Source organism: Hetaerina americana, unplaced genomic scaffold, assembly GCF_022747635.1.
Source record: "Hetaerina americana unplaced genomic scaffold, ioHetAmer1.1.p SCAF_23, whole genome shotgun sequence".
Classification (NCBI taxonomy): Eukaryota; Metazoa; Arthropoda; class Insecta; order Odonata; family Calopterygidae; genus Hetaerina; species Hetaerina americana.
The window spans coordinates 1,981,338-2,003,251 of NW_027286797.1; the positions used below are offsets into that span (position 1 = coordinate 1,981,338).

General features: G+C 35.8%; 1 protein-coding gene across 1 annotated transcript; it reads right to left on the minus strand.

Moving 5' to 3' along the window:
• Positions 1-357: 357 nt before the first annotated feature.
• On the minus strand, positions 358-20,456 carry NitFhit (NFT-1 protein). The gene is made up of 8 exons (XM_071586456.1): positions 19,925-20,456; positions 18,885-19,040; positions 18,606-18,806; positions 16,625-16,837; positions 15,152-15,437; positions 8,543-8,718; positions 6,594-6,804; positions 358-5,356 (listed from the first exon to the last, which is right to left on the minus strand). Exons 1-7 carry the CDS (start codon positions 20,117-20,119, stop codon positions 6,634-6,636), a joined length of 1,398 nt encoding a protein of 465 aa, XP_071442557.1. The 5' UTR covers positions 20,120-20,456; the 3' UTR covers positions 358-5,356; positions 6,594-6,633.
• Positions 20,457-21,914: the final 1,458 nt, after the last annotated feature.

Below are 21,914 nucleotides of genomic sequence, written 5' to 3' on the forward strand. Positions count from 1 at the left end.
ACACCCATGTCCGTGAGTTCATTCTTAATCATGAGTTTCAATCTACCTTATTGTGAAGTCTAATGCTCACAATTTCTTGAATACATCCTGATTCATCATTTCGGGCTTCTAAATATTTAATGAATAAACAAAGTGAGAAACTTTAAGGTATATTTGATTTCATAAGCCACTTCAAACTAAGCTGAATGGAATGTGAAATCCACAAGGTGCCACCCTGTGCCACGTTTACCTCCCCAGGAAGATCTATCAAGCAAAATATCCCACAGCTAACTTTCAACGGAGTATATCCAGAGGCATCAACAAGATTTGATTCTGTGGCCCTCTGGCAAGTAAGAAAATGGTCTTGATAATCATGAATCATTTACAAGTAATTTACTTCATTCATTCATTGGTCATTTAGAATTTAATCAGAAAGAGTCTTTTTGTGTTGAGGACAAATCCTCTATCCCCCTGATGTAATGCCCAATGCTATGGCAGGAATCATTTAAGAAATCAAATGAACGTACAATTTTTCCTATTGAACAGCCAGACTAAGGTTCATTCGCCAGCTGTTTCAGTTTCACTTCTTCTTACAGCTGCATGTATGAGAATGATGGCAGCAGTGCAATGCAAGCTCTTTTGAAAATAATTAATGAAAATACATATTCTTACTTCTATTTTTGACTAGAATGGGCAAATAATGCATGCATTATATGCACAATAGCATGCTATATTTACCTTTTTGCAACCTAATGATGTTAAACATTTATACTAAGTGGCTTTAAAAATGATTTATTAAAATACATATACTGATATTTTCAATACCATTCATTCATGGCTATAAGGGGTTAACAGTGCATTTTGCTACAGAAACCTTTTATATGCATTTCAATCATTGTTATTCCCATTAATGCACCAAACACCACCATGAATATATTTACCTTATTTTGAATACATCAGGCTTTGAGTGATATGTTAATCACTCTTCTTCAAGAAGTCAGATTTTCCATCATGAGAATAATGATTTATAAAACATCACCGAATGAATTCCCAGTCTAAATTAGCCGATACAGAAAAAAGTATCATAATGCTGATGCAAATTCATTTTAATTTTAAAATAATTGATGGCTAGCTAAAAATCCTGACACAAGAGCATTTATTTTCTCATCTTTGGAAAATGCCTTTCCTAGGCACAAAAGGAATATTACTTCAGATGAAAAAATATTTTCATACTCATTTCATTAATAATTACATATATAATTAAACATTCCTCAAATGATCTCCCAGACATTAGGAAAATATTAACATTAACAATCAACATAATTCTATTAACCACAGGCTTTCACAAACAGAATCATGGAATATCAGTCTTATTTTAAACAAGGTTACACCATGCTGGAATGATATACAGTAAAACCTTGCTAATCCAGAATATAAGGGCCCAGAGGTTTTCCTGGATTACCCTGGGATTTGACTCATGAAACCCCACACAGAATTATTTGTCACTATTTCCGTGCATGCTTAATTGCCAATGACTTTATATGGTGAACAGGGAGCCTTCGGTGTAAAAAAAATAGTATATAAAGCTGATAAAATCAAGTTGGAATAAATTGCCAAAATGTCCCTGGTTTATATCAGACATTTTAAGAAACTTCAATTAACCATAATAATGTGCTATTAGTTACTTTATCAATGACATTCCATTTATTTGACCTATTTGCTTTCCTTCATTTCTTTGAATTAGGTTATTATTCAATAAATTCAATTCAAAATTTAGACAATTTTGCTAGTTTCTATTTAGTATTGTTGATGCTATGCTCTTTTCTCTGGCACACTTGAATTATAACATCAGCAGAAGAAACGTACATGCTCAACTTCCTCATCTTACTTGAGTATTTAGGGATATTACAGCTGACAGTTTTCTGTGTCACACATGATATAGTTGATGGCAATTGAATTCCGCTACATTTTATTTAAGGTAGCAGGTTTCTATGCACAAATTAAGTTGAATAATATAACAGCTCTTGACAAATGAATAGCATTGTGAGAGCATTTGTTTTCATTCTTATGATCATTATGGTGGAAATTAATTACCAACAATTTCATGATATCATGAGTTTAAATAATGCATATTACAACACTGAAATCATGCTAAAATTATTACTTGATACATTTCTAGCATTAGATTACTATTTCATCAAAATTTAAACGCTAGGTACTGTGGATGTCACTTTTCATAAATGAATTATATCCAAACATCTGTTTGTTTAAAATGACCATATTTTCTGGCCAATAAGAAACAATTCAGTGATTTTTCAGGCTAGAATATACAAAAAAAAACTGTGGATCAGACCATAAAGGCTCAAAGTATGCTATTGTTAACACTTTATCAAAAGAAAATGGAATCGTTCCATTAAACAAATTAGCACTATATGTTTATTTATGATAGCATCCCAGCAATTCGTCATCATTGCTGCTAAAATCATATGCAGGTATGCAGTTGTTTTCATTGGAGTTGTCACTTTCCTCATACACAATGTCAACTTTACTTCCATCTAGTGCATTGCTAATTCCACATTTTTTAAAGAAAAATGGTACACTTTCACCTTTCCGCCTGAACTTTTTCACCCATTCACAAACGCTACAATGGCCATCATCATTTCATTCTTCCTGTAAATGTGAATTCATGATTTGGTACCTTGATCCACCTGATCCACCCTTTATGCATAAATTCCTCAAATGGCTTAGTGACAGAAACATCCAGAGGATGCAATTGAAAGTTAATCTACAAGAAATTACAGCTATCTGCATCTTCAGTTCAGCAGCATAGGTCTGCTCTAAGGGCCTTAAACTGATTGACCAATAATGAAGATGATTCTTCAGAATACCACCTGGACCACACGTTCCATAGCCACAATTTCATAACCTCTGCATCCATCCATCCTTAGGGATGAACATGAATATAAATTCCAAGGGGAATGGTATGTTTAAGCAGAATATTTTGTTTAAAAATGCACTAAAGAGGGAGTTTTGAATTATCGGCATAACAAACAAGAACAACAGCATGGAACGTCATCATCACCAGAAGTCTTTCTCATAACTTTCTTGGTACCTTTAATAGCCACTGTTCTATTTGGTGGCATGCCAAATGTCAAGGGTACTGAATTTATTTCCCCCATTCATCACATCTAAAAACACCTCCTTTTACTCATGTTTATGATGTTTTAGTGAAATTCAATAGCCTTTATTTTGTACTCAAGCAGCAGTTTTTGTGCAACTGTAGTTCCACTATGCAACGATTTATCTTGACAAATCCCTAACACTATGATTTTGTCTCATAAAAATCAGCAATAGTCATACCTATCAATAATTTTCTCGCTTCAATTACCATCATTTTTGTTGAAACAGTAATTCTGTTCTCCCTGTGATTCGTTACCCAGTTCTTAACATGTCCCTCAAGCTTTGGCCATTTAGGAACGCATGAATGTAAATTTTTTTTACTCCTATCTACATTCACTAAATCAATTTTCTGCTTCTTCCACTCTTATATTATCTCCTCAGTTGGGGGTGGGGCAAAATGCCTTTCAGCTGCCTTGTTTTCTTGTTCCAAAATGTAATTCATGACTTCATGTTTAAAGGCAATACTGTATGACAATTTCTCTCTCTTTAGATTACATGAGGTTATTCCAATTTTATTTTTTTATACAACACTTTGCTGTATGTAAAAGCAGATATACAAAGCAGATATACACACTAATTAGAAAGGCACGTATAATTTTTTAAGCAACATGTATCATATGGTTGAGTGCCTGTAGATTCAAAGTTTACCACAAGAGATACAACGTCTGAGCAGAGGTTGAAATCCCTGATAGCCTAATGCATATAAGTTTCGCAGCAGCACTACACGTGAGATGAAACTGAACACACAACATTGTATATTACTGGTTATGATTTACTAGGGAATATTTTAGGAAGTCCTGTCAAGGAAATATTGAGGTTTTATTGCTTACTACTGGATAAAAACAGTATTATTATTGAAATTTGCAATTAAGTCAATCATTTTCTATGCCTAATGAGGGCAAAAATACTTGAGAGCAAGTATTTTCCCAGTAAATCAGCTTGTGACTAATAGAACAAAGATACACCCATATACCTTCGGCCCATAAGAAGCAGGCTAGTTCTAAAGCACATTTTGGAGCAAAAAACGTTTGTCTGATTGGCTGGTAAATATGGTAACATAAAAAATTAGAACAATAAAATGGCCAAAGAATTAATGCAAAGGAAAATAAAGAACCAAAAATGGAAAAAATTAAATATTTTTAATTGACTTTTATTGTGAAATTGGAAAAGGGTTAATTAGTTTAGTGTACACGTATACCAGAATATACGTCTACATACCATTATTGGCATATGATGTACTAGGCTTTGGAGTCATACAGTAAAAAAAAGGTAATGTTTTGAAAAAGCTATTCTATTACTTTACTTGCTTCTTTGGGGTAGATTAGGACTCACAATCTCTCATAGAATTCTCAAATGTATATAATATTGTTGCATGTCCGGGTCCAATAATTCATCTATAGAATTTATGACAGTATCCAGACTCTCCTAGGCCTTCAAGATTTAAACTGATTTTTCCGCAGGCTCCTATTCATATTTTGAAGATATTTTTTGCACCGCTGAGACAACATTATTAGCTATTCCTTTTTATTTGATGCTTGTAAGCCCAGATCACCTTCATCAACATAAAGCCAATCTTTGACATTTTGTAAAACCCGGTGTCTGCATTAGCCTAATCTTAACAAAAGGCACCAAGGGATCCGCAGTTTAACATTCCATCTGATTGATGGCATAATCACTTAAAGTGCTCACCACAAAGCACCTCAAGTAGGGATTGGTATAAAATTGAAAAAGACTTGCTATTTCCAGGAATCAAACCCAGGCCCTCTGGATGAGAAGCCAGTACATTAGTCCCCACACCATCCCAATCCCCTGATTCACCTCATAAAGCATGCATATTTCCTGGCAATGCTCACCACTGCAGGTCAGCTTCATCTACATTATGAATTTGACATTATTTTATATTATATCAAGCCATCAGTGCATACAATTTCATCCTAAATGTTTCAACTGCAACAATATCAGCACTCATGACTCCACCAGACACACTATTCCCACAGACATTGTCTTCTACTAAACCAGCATAGCCAACCACTACTTGTGGTGAAGTTCTCTGCATTTAAGTGGTTGCCAGCTTTTGAGCTGCATCTTGAATTTCAGTGCAACTTGATCGCTGCTGCAAATGCCACTGAAGGATGGCCCCTTCCAGCTTTTCATCTTCTGATAACCTTAGTAGTTTCCCATGCTGCTGGTCAATATTCTGGCGAATAACATCAAACTTCAGAGCAAATTTGTAAGGTGACAATCCTATACCCAAGACTGACTTTTGGATGAACTCTATATCTTGGTCAACTAGGTGACCATCAACAGGAGTGAAAGCTTCACAATGGGGAAGGAAATAGTATCAAATTACTTGCCCACAGTCTAGTGCAAAATATATTTATAGGTAAAGTACTAGAGTGCAGCCATCTTGGGACTCCATTAGAAACCACCCAAACTACAGGGTCCATACAATAAGTATCGGGACTGGCTCCAAAAATCAAAATTATTGCAGTTATCATTATAATTACTCAATAATCTTCAAGATACATTCCTCCTGCATTGATACACTTAGTTCAGCTCGTCTGCCACCCGTCAAAAGCCCGCTGGAAGTCAGTTTCCGGAATACTGTTGAGAGCCTTTGTCATCGCAGCTTGAACCACCTTGATGGAGTCGAACCGATATCCTTTGAGCTCCTTTTGAGCTATCCTTTGGGGTAATAACTTCGTCGAGAATATCCTCATCTTCCTGGATGCAGTCCAAAGTTTCTACCTGTGAGAGTTTTTGTTCCTCACTCAATACTTTCAGCACCAGCATCACGCACACTTTCCTCATCGCAAGATCCTCTCTTACAATGGTGTGGACAGTTTCGACTGAAAGGCCTGTCTCCTCACTGATAAAGGCGATGGTTAAACACCTGTCAGAGTCCAAAACGTTTTTCACTTTGGCCACCTGAGCATCGGTTCGAGCGGTCGTCGGGCGTTCGACGCGGTGCTCGTCTTCAATAAGCTCCTGGCCTTCTTTAAACATTTTGCGCCACTCAAAAACTCTTGTGTGACTTAAGGCATCATCCCCATAAGCCTGTTTAATGAGTTCAAGGGTCTCCGATGTGGATTTCTTGAGTTTAACGCAAAACTTCACAGCATAGCATTACTCAATGGTGCGCTCAATGCTGGCGCGACGACACCACAAATAATCACACATCACAAAAATCCACCTCCTGTCTCAATGCATGCCCGGAGGCGACTGAACTAAAGTGCACCAGAGTGGTGGGGGACCCCTCTACTGAGCCGACTGCTCTGACCCCTATCCTCCGGGTGTTGAGGCTACAGCGAACCAGTCACAATACTTATTGCACGGACCCTGTACATGGCTGGACTCTGTCTGGATTAGTGAGGGTTTACTGTAGAATCAATCCATATAATACCATACAAAAAGGATCAAACAAGTTAACATACCTCCACATATTTATAAGTTGAATGAGTACAATACACTTCCCTATGGTGGTTGACTAAAGAGCTGACGCAGTTGGGTGGCTTCATTTTCCATTTCTTCATTTGTTCTCTCCCTGATGTTTGTATTACTTTCATGCCCTTCTAAGAGTTTGTAAATCTCATCATTTTCTTCAAGGTCATGCATTTTTCTTGGAATTATGTGAGCATGTACTTGCTGAGGGGAACAAAAATATTTCCAAGGCATTAGCACATAATGTAAATGATTAACTATGGTAAGTTAGAACGGCACATACAGAGATCTTTGTCGAATGCACTTGTCTTATACAGAGTGCGGTGCTTAAATACGGACAAGTACACATTTCCTCAAATGAGATTTCCTTGCTGGGTAAGCGATACCTTCCCCAGACTTCTCTGAAGCATTATACTTAGCCACAGTATCATAAACAGTTGATCTGGAGTACCAGAAGAATCAAACTCTTTTGAAACATAATGCCCAGCGTGCAAACTTTTGTTAATAGCAGCACTTCAATTGCACTCCCCACTGGCACACAATATCTCAGCCATTTTGAGGTTGTGACTGTTTACTAGATGCCTATAGCTTTGAAGAATGCCAATCATAACCTCCAGTGTAACTACGATATGGTGGGAAAGACAAATTGAAATTTGTCTGGATTAAAGCGGCACACCATATATACACAGATATAAGACAAGGAACTTGGTTCTTGAACAAGAGGAGGTAGCAACAGAATGGAAGAAGCACCTTGAAAAATTAGGCATGCCTCGAAAGTAATGGCTTTTACCATGCTGCAAAGGTTATAAAATTAAATTAGGGATGACTGACAGAAGTTTAATTCAGATCTAGGCAAGGAAGAGAAATCTGACACACACAACTTGCCCTGGGACTTATATCAGGAAAGAGACTAAAAAAGGAGAGGATATTTCATTCATTGCTCTTTTGAGTAATGAATAAGTCTTTGGAAATGCAAGAAGCCAGAAACCATTTATGGTATTGGGAGAGATGGGAGTAGATTATAAGGAAATAAGATTGATTTAGGCAATGAACAAGGATGGTAGGAAGTGGTAAGATGTTGAGAATTTGAAGTATATGCTTTATTGCAAAAGGATTGAGCAGGACTGCAAACCTACCACTGTGCCTATTTAATGTACTATTAACTAATAAAAGGCTTGAGGTCAGAGAGATGGGGAGATCAATTGAGAAAGAAAAAGGAGAGAAAATACAGGGGGTACACAAACACACGATTCAAGTAGCAGACGACATTTTTTCACACAGTTTTGGCAAAGAATGACAAGAGACCTCAACAAAATTCTGGTGTAAATAGGACCACAACCTTAGTATTAAGTTAAATAAAAAAAGACAAAGATCCTAAGCATAGATAAAGAGACAAAATATTACACACAGTCAGATAATGATAGAGGGAGAACCTTTAACTAATGTACAGGAATTCATCTTTCTAGATATTAAAAAAAACAACTGACAGCAGAAGCAAAAAGGAAATTCTCAGCAAAATATATCATAAAAAAGCAGCTACCAATAACAGAAAGAACATTTAACATTCATCAGCATCACCTCAAATCTAAAAAAAATCCCCAAGACCTTAATGTGGAACATTGAGTCATACGGCGGTGAAACAAGGAATGTGAGAGCAGCAGAGAAAGTAGAAGGTTGTATGACTTAAAATTATGGTTCTATTAAAGATTGTTAGGAGTTAAATGGGTAGATAAACCTCACAAATATGGAGACCACTGCAAGAAAATGAAAAACACACAGTATAGTGGGTGCATGTAAATAGGGCATACAATGTGACATGCGAGTCCCTTAAAGACGATGAGAGAAAGAGGAATAAATGGGAGAAATTGTATAGGAAGCCTGAGAAATGACTAAACATGCATGTAGCAGAATGATGGTTTTCATAGAATTAAAATTATCTTACAAATATAGTTTGGCCAGCACACTCTCCATCTTGTATGGAAACTGTAGAGGATGACGTATTGAAGGTTTTCTCCATGCCTTTCTCTACCATTCTAATAACTCTGAAAAAGTCAGCAGCCTCCTCTTCAGTTAGACCTTCAAGTCTCTTTACTTGTCTGATGGGTGCCACTAGGACATCTGCATGATAGAAATGTTAAGGCTTAAAATAAAATATCAGCAGGTCCAAATACAATCAAATATGAGATATTAGTGAGATGACAACATTAAATAATAAAATGACAGAGTATTGAAGTTCACACTTTGTATGTGTATATATATATATATATATATATATATATATGTATATATTTGTGTATATATATATATATATATGTATATGTATGCATATATATGTACATGTATGTATGTATATATATATATATATATATATATATATATATATATATATATATATATATATGTGTAAGTGTATATATATATATGTATATGTATGCATATATATGTACATGTATGTATGTATATATATATATATATATATATATATGTGTATGTGTATATATATATATGTATATGTATGCATATATATGTACATGTATGTATGTATATATATATATGTGTGTATGTGTATATATATACTACCTTGATCAAAAAGTTCCCGGAATAACCACCGTGTGGCGCTCCCATCGTTCCGATTTGAGTTCTGTTTTTTTTGTTAAATTGGTACATCTGTTGTTGATATTCCCTTTAAATCTTAGTGTCATAACTTGACATTTGCAAAAGTTACGTAGCCAAGAGTACATCTATCTCTGTGTGTGTTGGCGATTTTTTACAATTTCAGAGATGGATTTAAATTTGCAACAACGAACTTGTATTAAATTTTGCGTAAAAAACGGATTTAGTGGCGCACGGACGTTGGAAATGTTGGAAAAGTGTTTCGGCAACGATTCTCTAAAAAAAACGGTCGTTTACCAGTGGCACAAGCGGTTCAGAAGTGGTCGTGAGTCAATCGAAGATGATGAACGCAGTGGCAGACCATCGACATCGAAAGTCGGTGAAAAAATTGATAAAGTAAAAGAAATGTTGGTCAATAACCGCAAATTAACCATCAGAGAAATAGCGGAGGACTTGAACATTGCCTATGGATCCGCCCAAGACATTGTGGTTAATGATTTGGGTTTCCGTCGTGTAGCAGCAAAGTTGGTGCCAAAATACCTCAATTTCATGCAAAAAAGAGACCGTGTTGACGTCGCAAAAGACATGATTTGCGAGGCTGAATCCGATCCCACATTCATCAAAAGGATCATTACTGGAGACGAGACGTGGGTTTATGAGTACGACACGCAATCCAGACATCAGGCAAGTGAATGGCGTTCACCAAATGAGCCGAGACCAAAAAAACCACGTCGTTTTCAGTCAAAAAAGAAGGCAATGCTGACGGTTTTCATGGATTACAACGGTGTAGTGCATCATGAATTTTTGCCAGAAGGCCAGACAGTAAACAAAGAGTATTATTTGGGCGTTATGAGACGTTTGCGTGAAGCAATTCGCCGAAAGAGACCAGAAATGTGGGCAGAAAACTCGTGGATTTTGCACCATGATAACGCACCGTCGCACAGTGCTATCATTATTCGTAATTTTTTGACGAAAAATGCAACAAATACCATCCAACAGCCACCGAATTCACCTGATTTGGCTCCCTGTGACTTCTTTCTGTTCAATCGAGTTAAAAAACCATTACGGGGAACGCGTTTTAGCAGCCGAGAGGAAGTAATGGAAAAATCGCAGGAAGCACTGATGGACATACCAAAAACCGAATATAAAAAATGTTTCGAGGATTGGATCAAGCGCTGGCATAAGTGTGTTGCAGTCGATGGGGATTACTTTGAAGGGGACAATATAGATTTAGATGAATAAACTTGTATTTTTAATTTTCTGAATAAATTCCGGGAAATTTTTGATCAAGGTAGTATATATATATATATATATATATATATATATATATATATATATATATATATATATATATATATATATATATATATATATACATATATATGTATATATAGGCCTACATATATATAGGCCGATGCGGTTTGTCTCTTCTTCTGGCTATGCATGCCACGAAACGCACTGTTCCTATCCTGTATGATGTTGTATGATTCCTTTACTACTATCCCTTCCTCTGTGTGTCTTGTCTATTTCTCCTTTGGTGGGTGAAACAGCTCCCTAACGCCATCTCTTGGCCAAAGAATCAGGGCACTTGCTTGTATAAAGCATCGCAGATCTCAGGGTAAATTACGTTTCCTGGATAGCTCAAGTGGCTAAGAGCCTCCGCCAAGTGGAGAGATCCGGAGTTCAAATCCCGGTCTAGGAAATATTTTTACTCTCGTGATCTGCTTGATTCCGCCTTCCCCACCTCTCCTGTGTTCGTCCTATATGTTTGTTCCTATCCCTTTTCCTTATATATATATATATATTTAAAAACCACCATAAGCACAGTAATCAACCCGAAGGTCGGTTTAGTAGGTGATGGTAGAGTTCACCCAGTACTCAGCCCTATACGGCGTGTGAAATTCACACATCAGGGTATGGGGGCCATATATATATATATATATATATATATATATATATATATATATATATATATATATATATATATATGTATGTATATATATATATATATATATATATGTATGTATATATATATATGTATATATATATATATATATATATATATATATATATATATATATATATATGTATGTATATATATATATATATATATATATATGTATATATATATATATATATGTATATATATATATATATATATATATATATATATATATATATATATATATATATATATATATATATATATGTGTGTGTGTGTGTGTATATATATATATATGTATGTGTGTATATATATATATACAGGTACTCATTTATATAGAAACAGATATAAGGAAAAGGGATAGGAACACACTTAAGGACGAACACAATAAAGGTGGGAAGGCAGAATCGAACGGATCACAAGAGTGAAAATATTTCCTTGACCGGGACTCGAACACCGGATCTTTCCACTTGCTGGGCGGATGCTCTTAACCACATGAGCTATCGAGGAAACGTAATTTACCCTGAGATCCGTGGGTCTAATATGTCGCCAAGCGCCCCGATTCTTTCGCCAAGAGATGGCATCAGGGGGCTGTTTCACCCACCAAAGGAATTTACAAAATGAAAAAGAAGTAAATGACAAATAGTAACTGCACTTTATCTCCTGCATATTGCCCTTTGTTTATGTATGTCTGTCGTTACCCAAAATCTTATCTCTCACTTGACTGCTGTTTAAATTTCAGCTATATTTCGGCTTTTGACTGTGTTAATCACAAATTCTCATAAATAAGTTGAAATATTATGGTTTTAAGGATACTGAACTAAAATTTATTTCTTCCTACTTATCTGATCGTAAGCAGTCAGTTTATGTATATGGTAAACAGTCAAAACCATTAAATATTAAATATGGTGTGCCTCAGGGCTCTGTGCTTGGACCTCTTTTATTTCTGGTCATGATTAATGACTTGTGCCCCAATATGATTACTGACTGTGTCCTCTATGCGGATGATACTACATTCCTACATAGTTCCCCCCGTCATTCTGATGCGATGAATAGAGTTCCTATTATACTTAAAAAGGCAGTGACTGGTTTTCTGCCAACAATCTCCATATGAATCCCAATAAAAATCAGCACCTTATATGCACTCTAAAATGTGCTACACCGGATACTGTCCCTGTGAAACTGCTGGGATTTTATATAGACTCCAAGTTAACATGGAGTACTCATATTCTACACATAAGGAAGAAACTTGCACGAGCCTTATTTCTGCTCAGGAAATTGAAATTATATGTTAGTAAGGACTACTTAATTAATGCCTACTATGCATTCTTTCACTCGCATATTACTTATGGCATTAGACTTTGGGGGCATGCATCTGATATTAAGATAATCTTTGTGATGCAGAAAAAGGCAGTCCGTACCTTATCTAATTCATGTCCACTTGAACACTATAGACCTCTCTTTTTAAATTTAAAAATTATGACTGTCTACAGTTTATATATATTCTATTCATTAGTTCATGTAAAAGAAAATACGAGTATGTACTCCACTAGGGCTGAATTCACAGCCATAACACCAGGGCAAAGTCTAATATGGATTTTCCATACTGTAGGCTAGATAGGACTTACAAAGTTGAAGGTCTACCTATCAAATTGTTTAATATGCTTCCAAAATCTGTAAAGTCAGTCCGCAATGTAGTGTTCCGTAGGGTGCTGCGTGATTGGCTTACCTCCAATCCTTTATACTCAATAGAGGAGTATTATAAGCTCGACTTTACTAGCCTAAAATTACAAGGTCTAGCGTGAGTAGAATACTAGGTGTATGTATGCAAATATTTTCAAATAAGTATTTTATGTGATTGTATATTGTGCTGTATACTATATTATCTATGAACAACTGTATGTTCCTAAATGACGACATCTACCATATGTGAATATGATTATAAGATGAATAAAGTATATTATTATTATTATACTAATCAAACGGTCTCAGTTTTTTAGTTGATTGAGGCAACAAACTTTTGTTTAATTAAAAATGGAAAATAAAAATAATTTCGTGCAGTGATTTAACACTTCTTTTTGAAGGCCTTAACACAAAAAGAGACCAAAGCTGAGTTGGAGTAAGTTCATGACACATCTGCTCCCATGCTTGTGATGGTTTATTATTATGAAAATGAGTTTAAATGTGTCTTCACACTCACTAATAATTGATATCGTTTGGGATGTCCCATAGAAGTGCCTACATCCGAAATGATTGACAAACCCACAATATGGTCTTGAGAAATCGAGGAGTCAAAGTTTGCAAAATAGTTGAGGTCACAAGCATATTGCAAGGTACAGGCTTTCAATTCTGCATGAAAAATTGAGGGTGAAAAAACCTCAGCAAGACGGATACTGACTTTGCTCTCAGTGGAGAATACAAACAATCTGTAGTCGATTGCCTCATCAGTCTATCACCTGAAAAGGTGCTTTTCCATAGCAATCCTCAAGAGTTTAGATGCCATTCCATAAAATATGGAATAATCATTTAAATTATTACTACATCCACTATATTCACCAGATTTAGGCCCCAATAACTTTATTTCCGAACTTTAAAAAAATGGCTCGGCAAAAAATGATTCACATTGATCAATGAGGTCATCACCAATACAGATGCCTATCTTGAGGAATTTTGGAGGAACACGTGAAAAAGTGTACAGGGCTACAAGGACCTCAAGTGGAAATACAAAAAACTTCCATCCAAAATTATTTTTCTATTTTTTCCGAAGGACTTATTGAATGACCCGCTTAGGATACAGGTTTTTAGTTATAAGCACTATGCTATCATATTTAATTTCAAGTTCCACAAAATAAGAGAATATTCTCCTAAGCACTGCTATCAACACGATGGTTGGTTTTATACATGGGGGTAAAGCTATCCTAGTCCAAACCCCAACAGCATGTGACATTCATGCATCAGCAAAAAGGGGCCAGTTCCTTTTCCCGTGCCGCCTATGATATCCTAGAAAGATCTGGTACGCAATAAATTGCATGGCTTGGGTGAAGTTGAGGGTGACCAGTGCTCCAGCAAGAGTTTGAACCTTGGCCTTCCGATTAGCAGTCCAGGTCTACCCACTGAACTACAATCCCCTCTGAATATTTTTCTGTATATTTGAAATATGTTACTGGATTGGGAATATGGGTGCACTCAGCATGCAATTTATGAAGCCCTAAGTCATTAATGGAAATGTCCAGAAGAGGACAAAGCAACAGTTATTGATCCAATTTTGGGTGCAATTAACTAATTTATTCTGTCGTTACCCAAGGAAATCTTTATTGGCTATTGCCAAGCAGATTTTTGAATTGTGATTGGTGAGTTAGGTAGTAGTGTGTCTGCGACACAGATGTCACCATGTAAGACACAGAGGGGAGTAAGTACAACACTCGATCATAAATTGTGAATGCATTGAAGTTTAACATGTCAGTAAATGCAGTCATTTATCATTGTTTTACTGAAATAATTATGAGAATTGAAGCACATTGCTTAGCATGGCAAAATAACACAGCCACAATATGCACACTGTTTACATGAGATATCAGCCTCAATCTACTAACTATTGCTCCCATACCATGCAACCGAGAGTTATTTGAAGAGAGAATGGTTTTGCAACTTTTTCTGCAGGCAATGTAGGTATGCATGATTACCAGGCCTTGATAACTCACAAAGCATTTCTTCAAATGTGATACCAAATAATGATTTACTGGTGCATCTATAAAGCATGTGCTGATGGCACTGTGCAATCAAATAGAACCTTTTTTATGGATTTTTGAAATTGAGGGGTTTATTTTAATCCAAGTACTGAAATGCTTAAGGCTCTTTCTTATTTATATTAAGGTTTGCCAACATGGAAGCCAATAATTTTGTCAATCATCATTTTTTATGGTGTAAATTAAATCTGCATAAAAAGACAATAATAATATTAGTACCTTATGCCTAAAGAATATTTCAAAAGGATACGACCAGGAAGGACACACTTTTTGTTTACAAATGCAATGGTTAGAAGAGTCCTTAAGAATATAACAGATTCTTTCAAGCTGATGGATCCAAACTGATACTGACATCCAGAAATTAAGGGTAAAGTAGTACATGGACCAGGTGAAGTATATAAGTCTTCTCTTTGGTGATTAATCACAGGCATGTTACGCCTCACCCTAGCCAAATGACTCATGTCCAAATCAGCCATAATAACACCTACTTCATCAGTTGTAGATTCAGCCACAATTCGTCCCCATGGATCAACAACCTGTGGATAGAGAAGTTTAACAATGGAATACTTTGAAAAGTAATCACATATGTGCCCTAAAACAATGGCAAACATTAAAAATGTTGACATTACACACATATAATCCTTATTCTCCATTTAGAACAACACTGAGAAAGCATGGCATGGCAAAACTTTTACAAGTATTTTAAGTCACTAACCATTTGCTTTGCACCTGTATGCAACATCAAAGGATTAAAGTTTCCGAACTTATATGGTGAAGAGAAGTAACCACCAAACTTAAGATAAGTTGACTGAGCAAACAGAGGGGAAAGGGGCAGAAGCAAAAAAATTAATCCTTCCCAGTATTTAAAAAATTGCACAAATAATGGGATAATGAATTGTGCTATTGCATACAGACGGAGAAATTGCATTGAATTGAGGTTGATTGAAATGTACTCTACTGTTTCAGGCTTCACTTTGCAAAAGTATTTAGTAACCATATTAAAAGATTATGCACTTTTCCAAAGACTTTATTTTAAGGTACAATGCATTTCGCTGACTTAAGGCATCATCAGGTACAAATTTCATTTACATAGAGAACTGGAATATAAATGCTGGTGGTACAAATTGTTGGTGGCTTCAAAAAGTATAAAATACTTCAAAAACGGCAAAAGTAAGGGCCAAAGATAGGAGTTCCTTTGTGTGGTCTGTAGAATCAAGACTCCTAAGTGGGGCTCGATCCCACCCCTGAGAGATATTCTCCTGAAAGATTTCCAATCACCTACCTACCTCACTCAAAGTAGCCTTTTACCCACCCCTTACTCTCCCCAAAATCATGGCTAATTGTAAACAAACAAGAATATCTTCCCAAATCAGGCATTTATAAACTGACGTGTAATCGTAGCAACATCTATTATGTCTGTCAGATAGGGAAAAATTTCAAGACACGAGCCAAAGAACATGCTAGGTGTCACAAAAACCAAATTACAAATGCTCTGTTATTACCATAGACAAACATAAATTGCAACAGCTACTGTTGATATAATACTGGAGTGAAATCAATGAAATATGAAATGCATATCTATATTAAAAATTAAGCTAACAATATAACATAGAGGTAATTGAAATTTTTAAGAATAAAATACTAGTATATGACCACTCATAATTGAACAGCTCCCCTTATTGAACTCATAGAAAGAATTGAAGAGGTCAACAGAAGAACTTACCATGCTATGCCCATAAGATGAGCGCCCAACAAAGTGTGTTCCCACTTGTGCAGCAGCTATGACATAGCACTGATTTTCAATGGCTCGTGCCCTCAGTAATATTTCCCAATGATCAGGTCCAGTGGTAGTTGTGAAAGCAGAGGGATAAGTAAGCACCTCTGCACCCATTTTAGTTAGTTTTTGGGAAAATGCTGGAAATCGCAGGTCATAGCACTTTTCTGGGTTAAGGATCTTTTAGTATTTTAGGATTTACTCCCATTGGAGATTGGCTTCGTGAATCATCTCAACATTAATTTTACAAGCATTTTAATTAAATTGAAAATTGTAATCCATGTTTGAGGATAGTAACTGTGTTGAAATATGAGGGCCATCCGGTAAGTAACCTCCGTTTTTGTGTTGCTGGAGAATTAGTGGGAGGAGGTAATTTTCACTGCATTGGTGCATACAATAGTACACCTCAAGCTGCAGTGGTTAGAATGCCACGTCTATTGAAGTACACTTCATGTTGCAGTGATTTGAAGGTCATACCACTAGTCATTTATTTACAGTAGCGAGTCAAAATGATCAACAGAATTGAAAATGTGAAGTCTATCCAGTGATTAGGTTTTTAATGGAGAAAAACTTCAAAGCTGATGATATTCATTAGGAATTGTGTTCAGTGTACAGACCATGTGTGATGAGAGTCAGGGTTGTGTGTCAGTGGTGTGTTTTGTTTAAGAGTAGACAAACAAATGTCCATGACGAAGATGATGACAGAATAGGCCACCCATCTGTGGTGAGCAATGAACTACTCCAGAAAATTGGCGAAAAAGTTCATGAAAATAGTCATATTAAAATCTTTGAACTATCAAAAAGTTTTTCACAGATTTATAGGAGTCTGTCGTATGGAATCCTAACTGAAAAGTAAGGCTACCACAAGTTTTGCGCTCTTATCGATGAGGAACTTCAAGATGACATCATCTCAGGTGGCATAATTTTCTGCCAAGGGAATTTATTAACTAGTTCAGAGATATACTAAGTTTAAATCTGTTTGTCCAATATGTAGAAAAATAGGAGATATGTAGTTTTTCAATGTAAATGATACAATTTCTGTATCTATTCCAGCATTTTTTTAATAGTCTAATGGAGGTTGCTGTCTGGACAGCCCTCATAGTATTCTTGATATAATAAGTATATACTGAAATATAGGAGTGTAAAATCTCAAAATACTCATCATATGTAGTGATAAAGCCAATTTTGTACGTCAAACTCTGCCCAACCACTTCAGTCAATCCTGCTTCTCAAAGATTCTCAATTATTTCTAAAGATATCCAAAACTTGTCCTCAATCTGGATCTTTCCATGACGCCTTTAATAAGCATCAATTTAACTTGTTCCAGCATAATACAGTACATATCTTTTACATACTGAATGGCAGCTACCATCTTTTCCTGAAGGGTTATTTGGAATCTATCACTTACTGGTTTAAACCTAGAAGCCATTTTTATTATGCTCCTGAGTTAGCTGAAGGTATCTAGCGATTGGGAACGTCTCCACAATTGGTGAAGCAAAAATATGCTTAAACATGATTCAAAATCTCCTCTCTACCCAAATATCTGTCAATGCTGTAACACACCCAAAGAATTAGGTGAGGAAGAGAATAAGTGAATCACATGGACAATCCCAAAATTGATACAATATACATTAATGAATAAATAATCATGTACCCCAGTGACAGCAAGGGCCAGTTATAAAGTACAGTTGAGAACGTAAATTCTCCATCAGCCAAGCTACAAAACCCTCAGAAAATAAATGCAGGGGAACAAATGGGATTCATGTGAAAGCTTTATGGGTATGAGTTGATAGTTTACAATGAATGTGATACAGGACGACAGGAGTAAGGAAAGGTCAAATACAATGTGTGGGGTATAATATAATGATAACCCTTTGCAACAGTTAGAAATATTGAAATACTGACTTTTGATATGCTTAGAAAAGGATACAATTCCCATGCCAATATTTCCAATAGGAGAGCATACCGGCGGAGCTATTTCCATTCCCTTATTTACATATTTTGATTCCTTTAGGTAAAGCTTCTTCTCAGGAATTTCAACATCAAACAGATGCACTTTTCTGTACACACCAGCAATGTCACCATCTCCATTGATTATCACATGGCTATTGCTAACCATTCTATCTCCATCCTGATTATAATGGCACAGTCAATACAAGTAAAAATATAGAAATAATTTCAATTACATGTAAATTATTGGATACTGAACCTTCTCATGGACCCCACCAAGTGAAATCCATATGTTATGATGACTGGCGAGTTCCTTATACCTACTAATAGTGGGACCATCCAATGGTTCGGCAAGAGCTAAAATTTCCTGGGTACTTCTTCCAAGGTAGTCACATGCCTCGGGAAGGAACACGACCTTGAGTAATATATTTAAAATGGATAATAACCATAAAATTACATCCATGTTGCATCAAGTCAAATATTCTCTATAAACATTTCCTTATTAAAGAACATGTAGTGAAAATACTTGATTATGGTGTAGAATACCCCAAACAGTAGCAAACATCGCTTACAGAGCTTGGCATAGGTTCTGTCCTAGTCGCGATCATTTACAATAGAGTACAACTACCTCCTTCGGCAATTAATTGATACATATTTGTATTTTTTAAATCATCATACTCCTCATGAAAATGATGAAATTTGTTGTACAATTTCCCCAGCAGGAGTGTACTAGAAGCTACCAAAGTTGGTAGCATATAGCCAAACTGACTACTTATACATCATACGGTTCCCCATATACCTGAAATTCTGTAAAGCTACTGAGTACATAGACTAATTTGTGCTGGGGTATGTTTGCATAACATTGTGAACAAACATCACATTGTGTCAAACTACACTACGTAAAGGCTACATAGTTGCCACAAGCGCCAAATAAAGAACAACTAACTAAATTTATTCTCGGTGAAATATCATGGCATAAAGACTGTTTCATCATAACACCGTAAGATACAAATGATTGAAAATTTCAGGGGCATAATTTTCATTAAGTGACATCCAAGAGAACGATGCATTCAAGAGAGATAAGATCGTGGAAACGCCTGTTCGAAGTGCTCCCCTCACATTATTTTTTAGTTTCACATTAGTCTACACGAAATATAGTTAGATTTATTTCAACCGAGTTCAGCATGATGTAGTGAAACAGCAATGAATAAAACGAGGACGCTGGAAGCGTCCTCCAATTTATTATACTATGCCATAAGTGTTAGAATGCCCACGCGCTATCAATTAAAATCATCATACCTTAGCGTTATCTTCGGCTGCTTTTCGTATTAGATTTGAGCAACATTTGAAGTTCTCTTCTTTGTCAGACTTCGATGTGATTTGACATACTGCTATCATCAATCTATTTGAGATTGATGCCATTGATTTTGTGAAGGATTTAAATAGAAATCTTAAGTTGTGGTTTGGTATTATGCGGCATACGTATGTATTCATCTATATATATCTCTATTTTCATTTAATTCAAGCTTGAAATTAGGTACGAATGTGGCAAAAAATTTGAATGCAGAAGAATCAACCTCCACAATGAACTGTTCCCATATATTTTTATCCCGTGCACCATGAAACTAAGCCATAAACCGCGGGAATAAGTCCGCTCAATTACAATATTCGCACTAGTAAAAAGGGAAAGGTACCGGTAACCCTAACCTGATTCGGAATTTCGCACGCGGGTTGGCTTAGTTTTGTTTGAACTCTAACGTCACCTATCAAACCGATCCTCGGGCAGATAACTGTTTTTTACGTCTCTATTACCATACACACATTCCGTCAGCTAACCATGTTGTTGACAAACATGTTAAATAAATCACAATGATAACACCAGAGCCTCTACTCGATAGTGGTGGTACTACACATAAAAGGTGGCAATTTAAATAGAGCTCTGGGTTAAGCATGGCACGTTTCCAAGTAAAGAAACAGTGGTATACCAAGCTTAAGGGAAAATTTGCGTAACAAAAGCAATACTATTTATCTCAATGAACGAGTTTAGGCTATCGCTATTTCTATCATTAAAAATATATTCATGCAGAGTAATTGAGCAACAAGTATAGCAATTTCATCTCGCTGAAAATGAGATTGCTAGCTATTACTGCGCGTGATTTGCTACAGTTAAACTGCAACTTGCCATGATATGTACCAAAGACGAATATTTTTTAGGCACAATCTAATCACAATCAACAGAAAATGTACAGACACCAAGAATAAACATTGGGCCATTTTTTGTAATACAGAGTAAATTACATGGTATATATTTTATTAGAGACTGAAAAGGGGTAATTCAGCCAATATATTCAGAAAGAAATTCACCCCTAAGTCCATCAAATAGAAGTACTGGTTATGTTAATGAGTATACTAAATAAGCAAACAATAGAATAAACAAAGCCATGAATGCAAGTAGGCATTATTTCACAACAGGTTGAAATGGCTTGAATGAAACTACAACAGCTGAGGCCTGTCTCTCTAGAGGAAAGCATTATGGTCTGCCAGTTATTACACCAGAGTCACATTAAATCACCAGAAACTTTGTCTCTAGGACCCAAGGAAAAACGTGGTAAAACTTCATCCAGGTCACCATATCAGTAATAATATCATCAAGGATAGCTTTCTCAATTATACCATCCAGGGTATTTTGTTATTCAGCTTTGCTATTGTCTTGGGGGGATATATCCTCAAACTGGACAAGGGTTTCCATTGAATCCCTCACAGATACACTACTGTCTTTTGGAGATTACACTATAGAATACATTCCTTAATATTTGCATGGATAAAAATGAATCAAATTGGTCTCTGGATCCACTCTCTCTACCCATTAAGCCAAAGAACCCCTCCAATGGAACACATTAATGATATTCACAAATGAATTGTATCTTGTTAACAGTACTGCAAACGATATGATTATTGCCCAAAGATAACATACTACTTACCTCCTATGCATGCATCCCTTCAGTCTGATTATTTTTTATTTTATTTTTTTTATTTTATTGCACAACACAACATACATAAATACATGTATTGCACATACACGGGCAATTACCCATTGAAATTTAAGAATATATATATAAAAAGAAAAAGAAATTTCTTCACAATTACAAATTGTATCTCAAACATCGCTTAAACTGCATAGCATTCATAGCAAAGAAATCAATTTCAGGAGGAAGTTCATTTCCTTCCCTCAGAATTCTAGCTATTGGGCTGTGGTACATATAGTTGCATCTATAAAATTCTCTGTGAA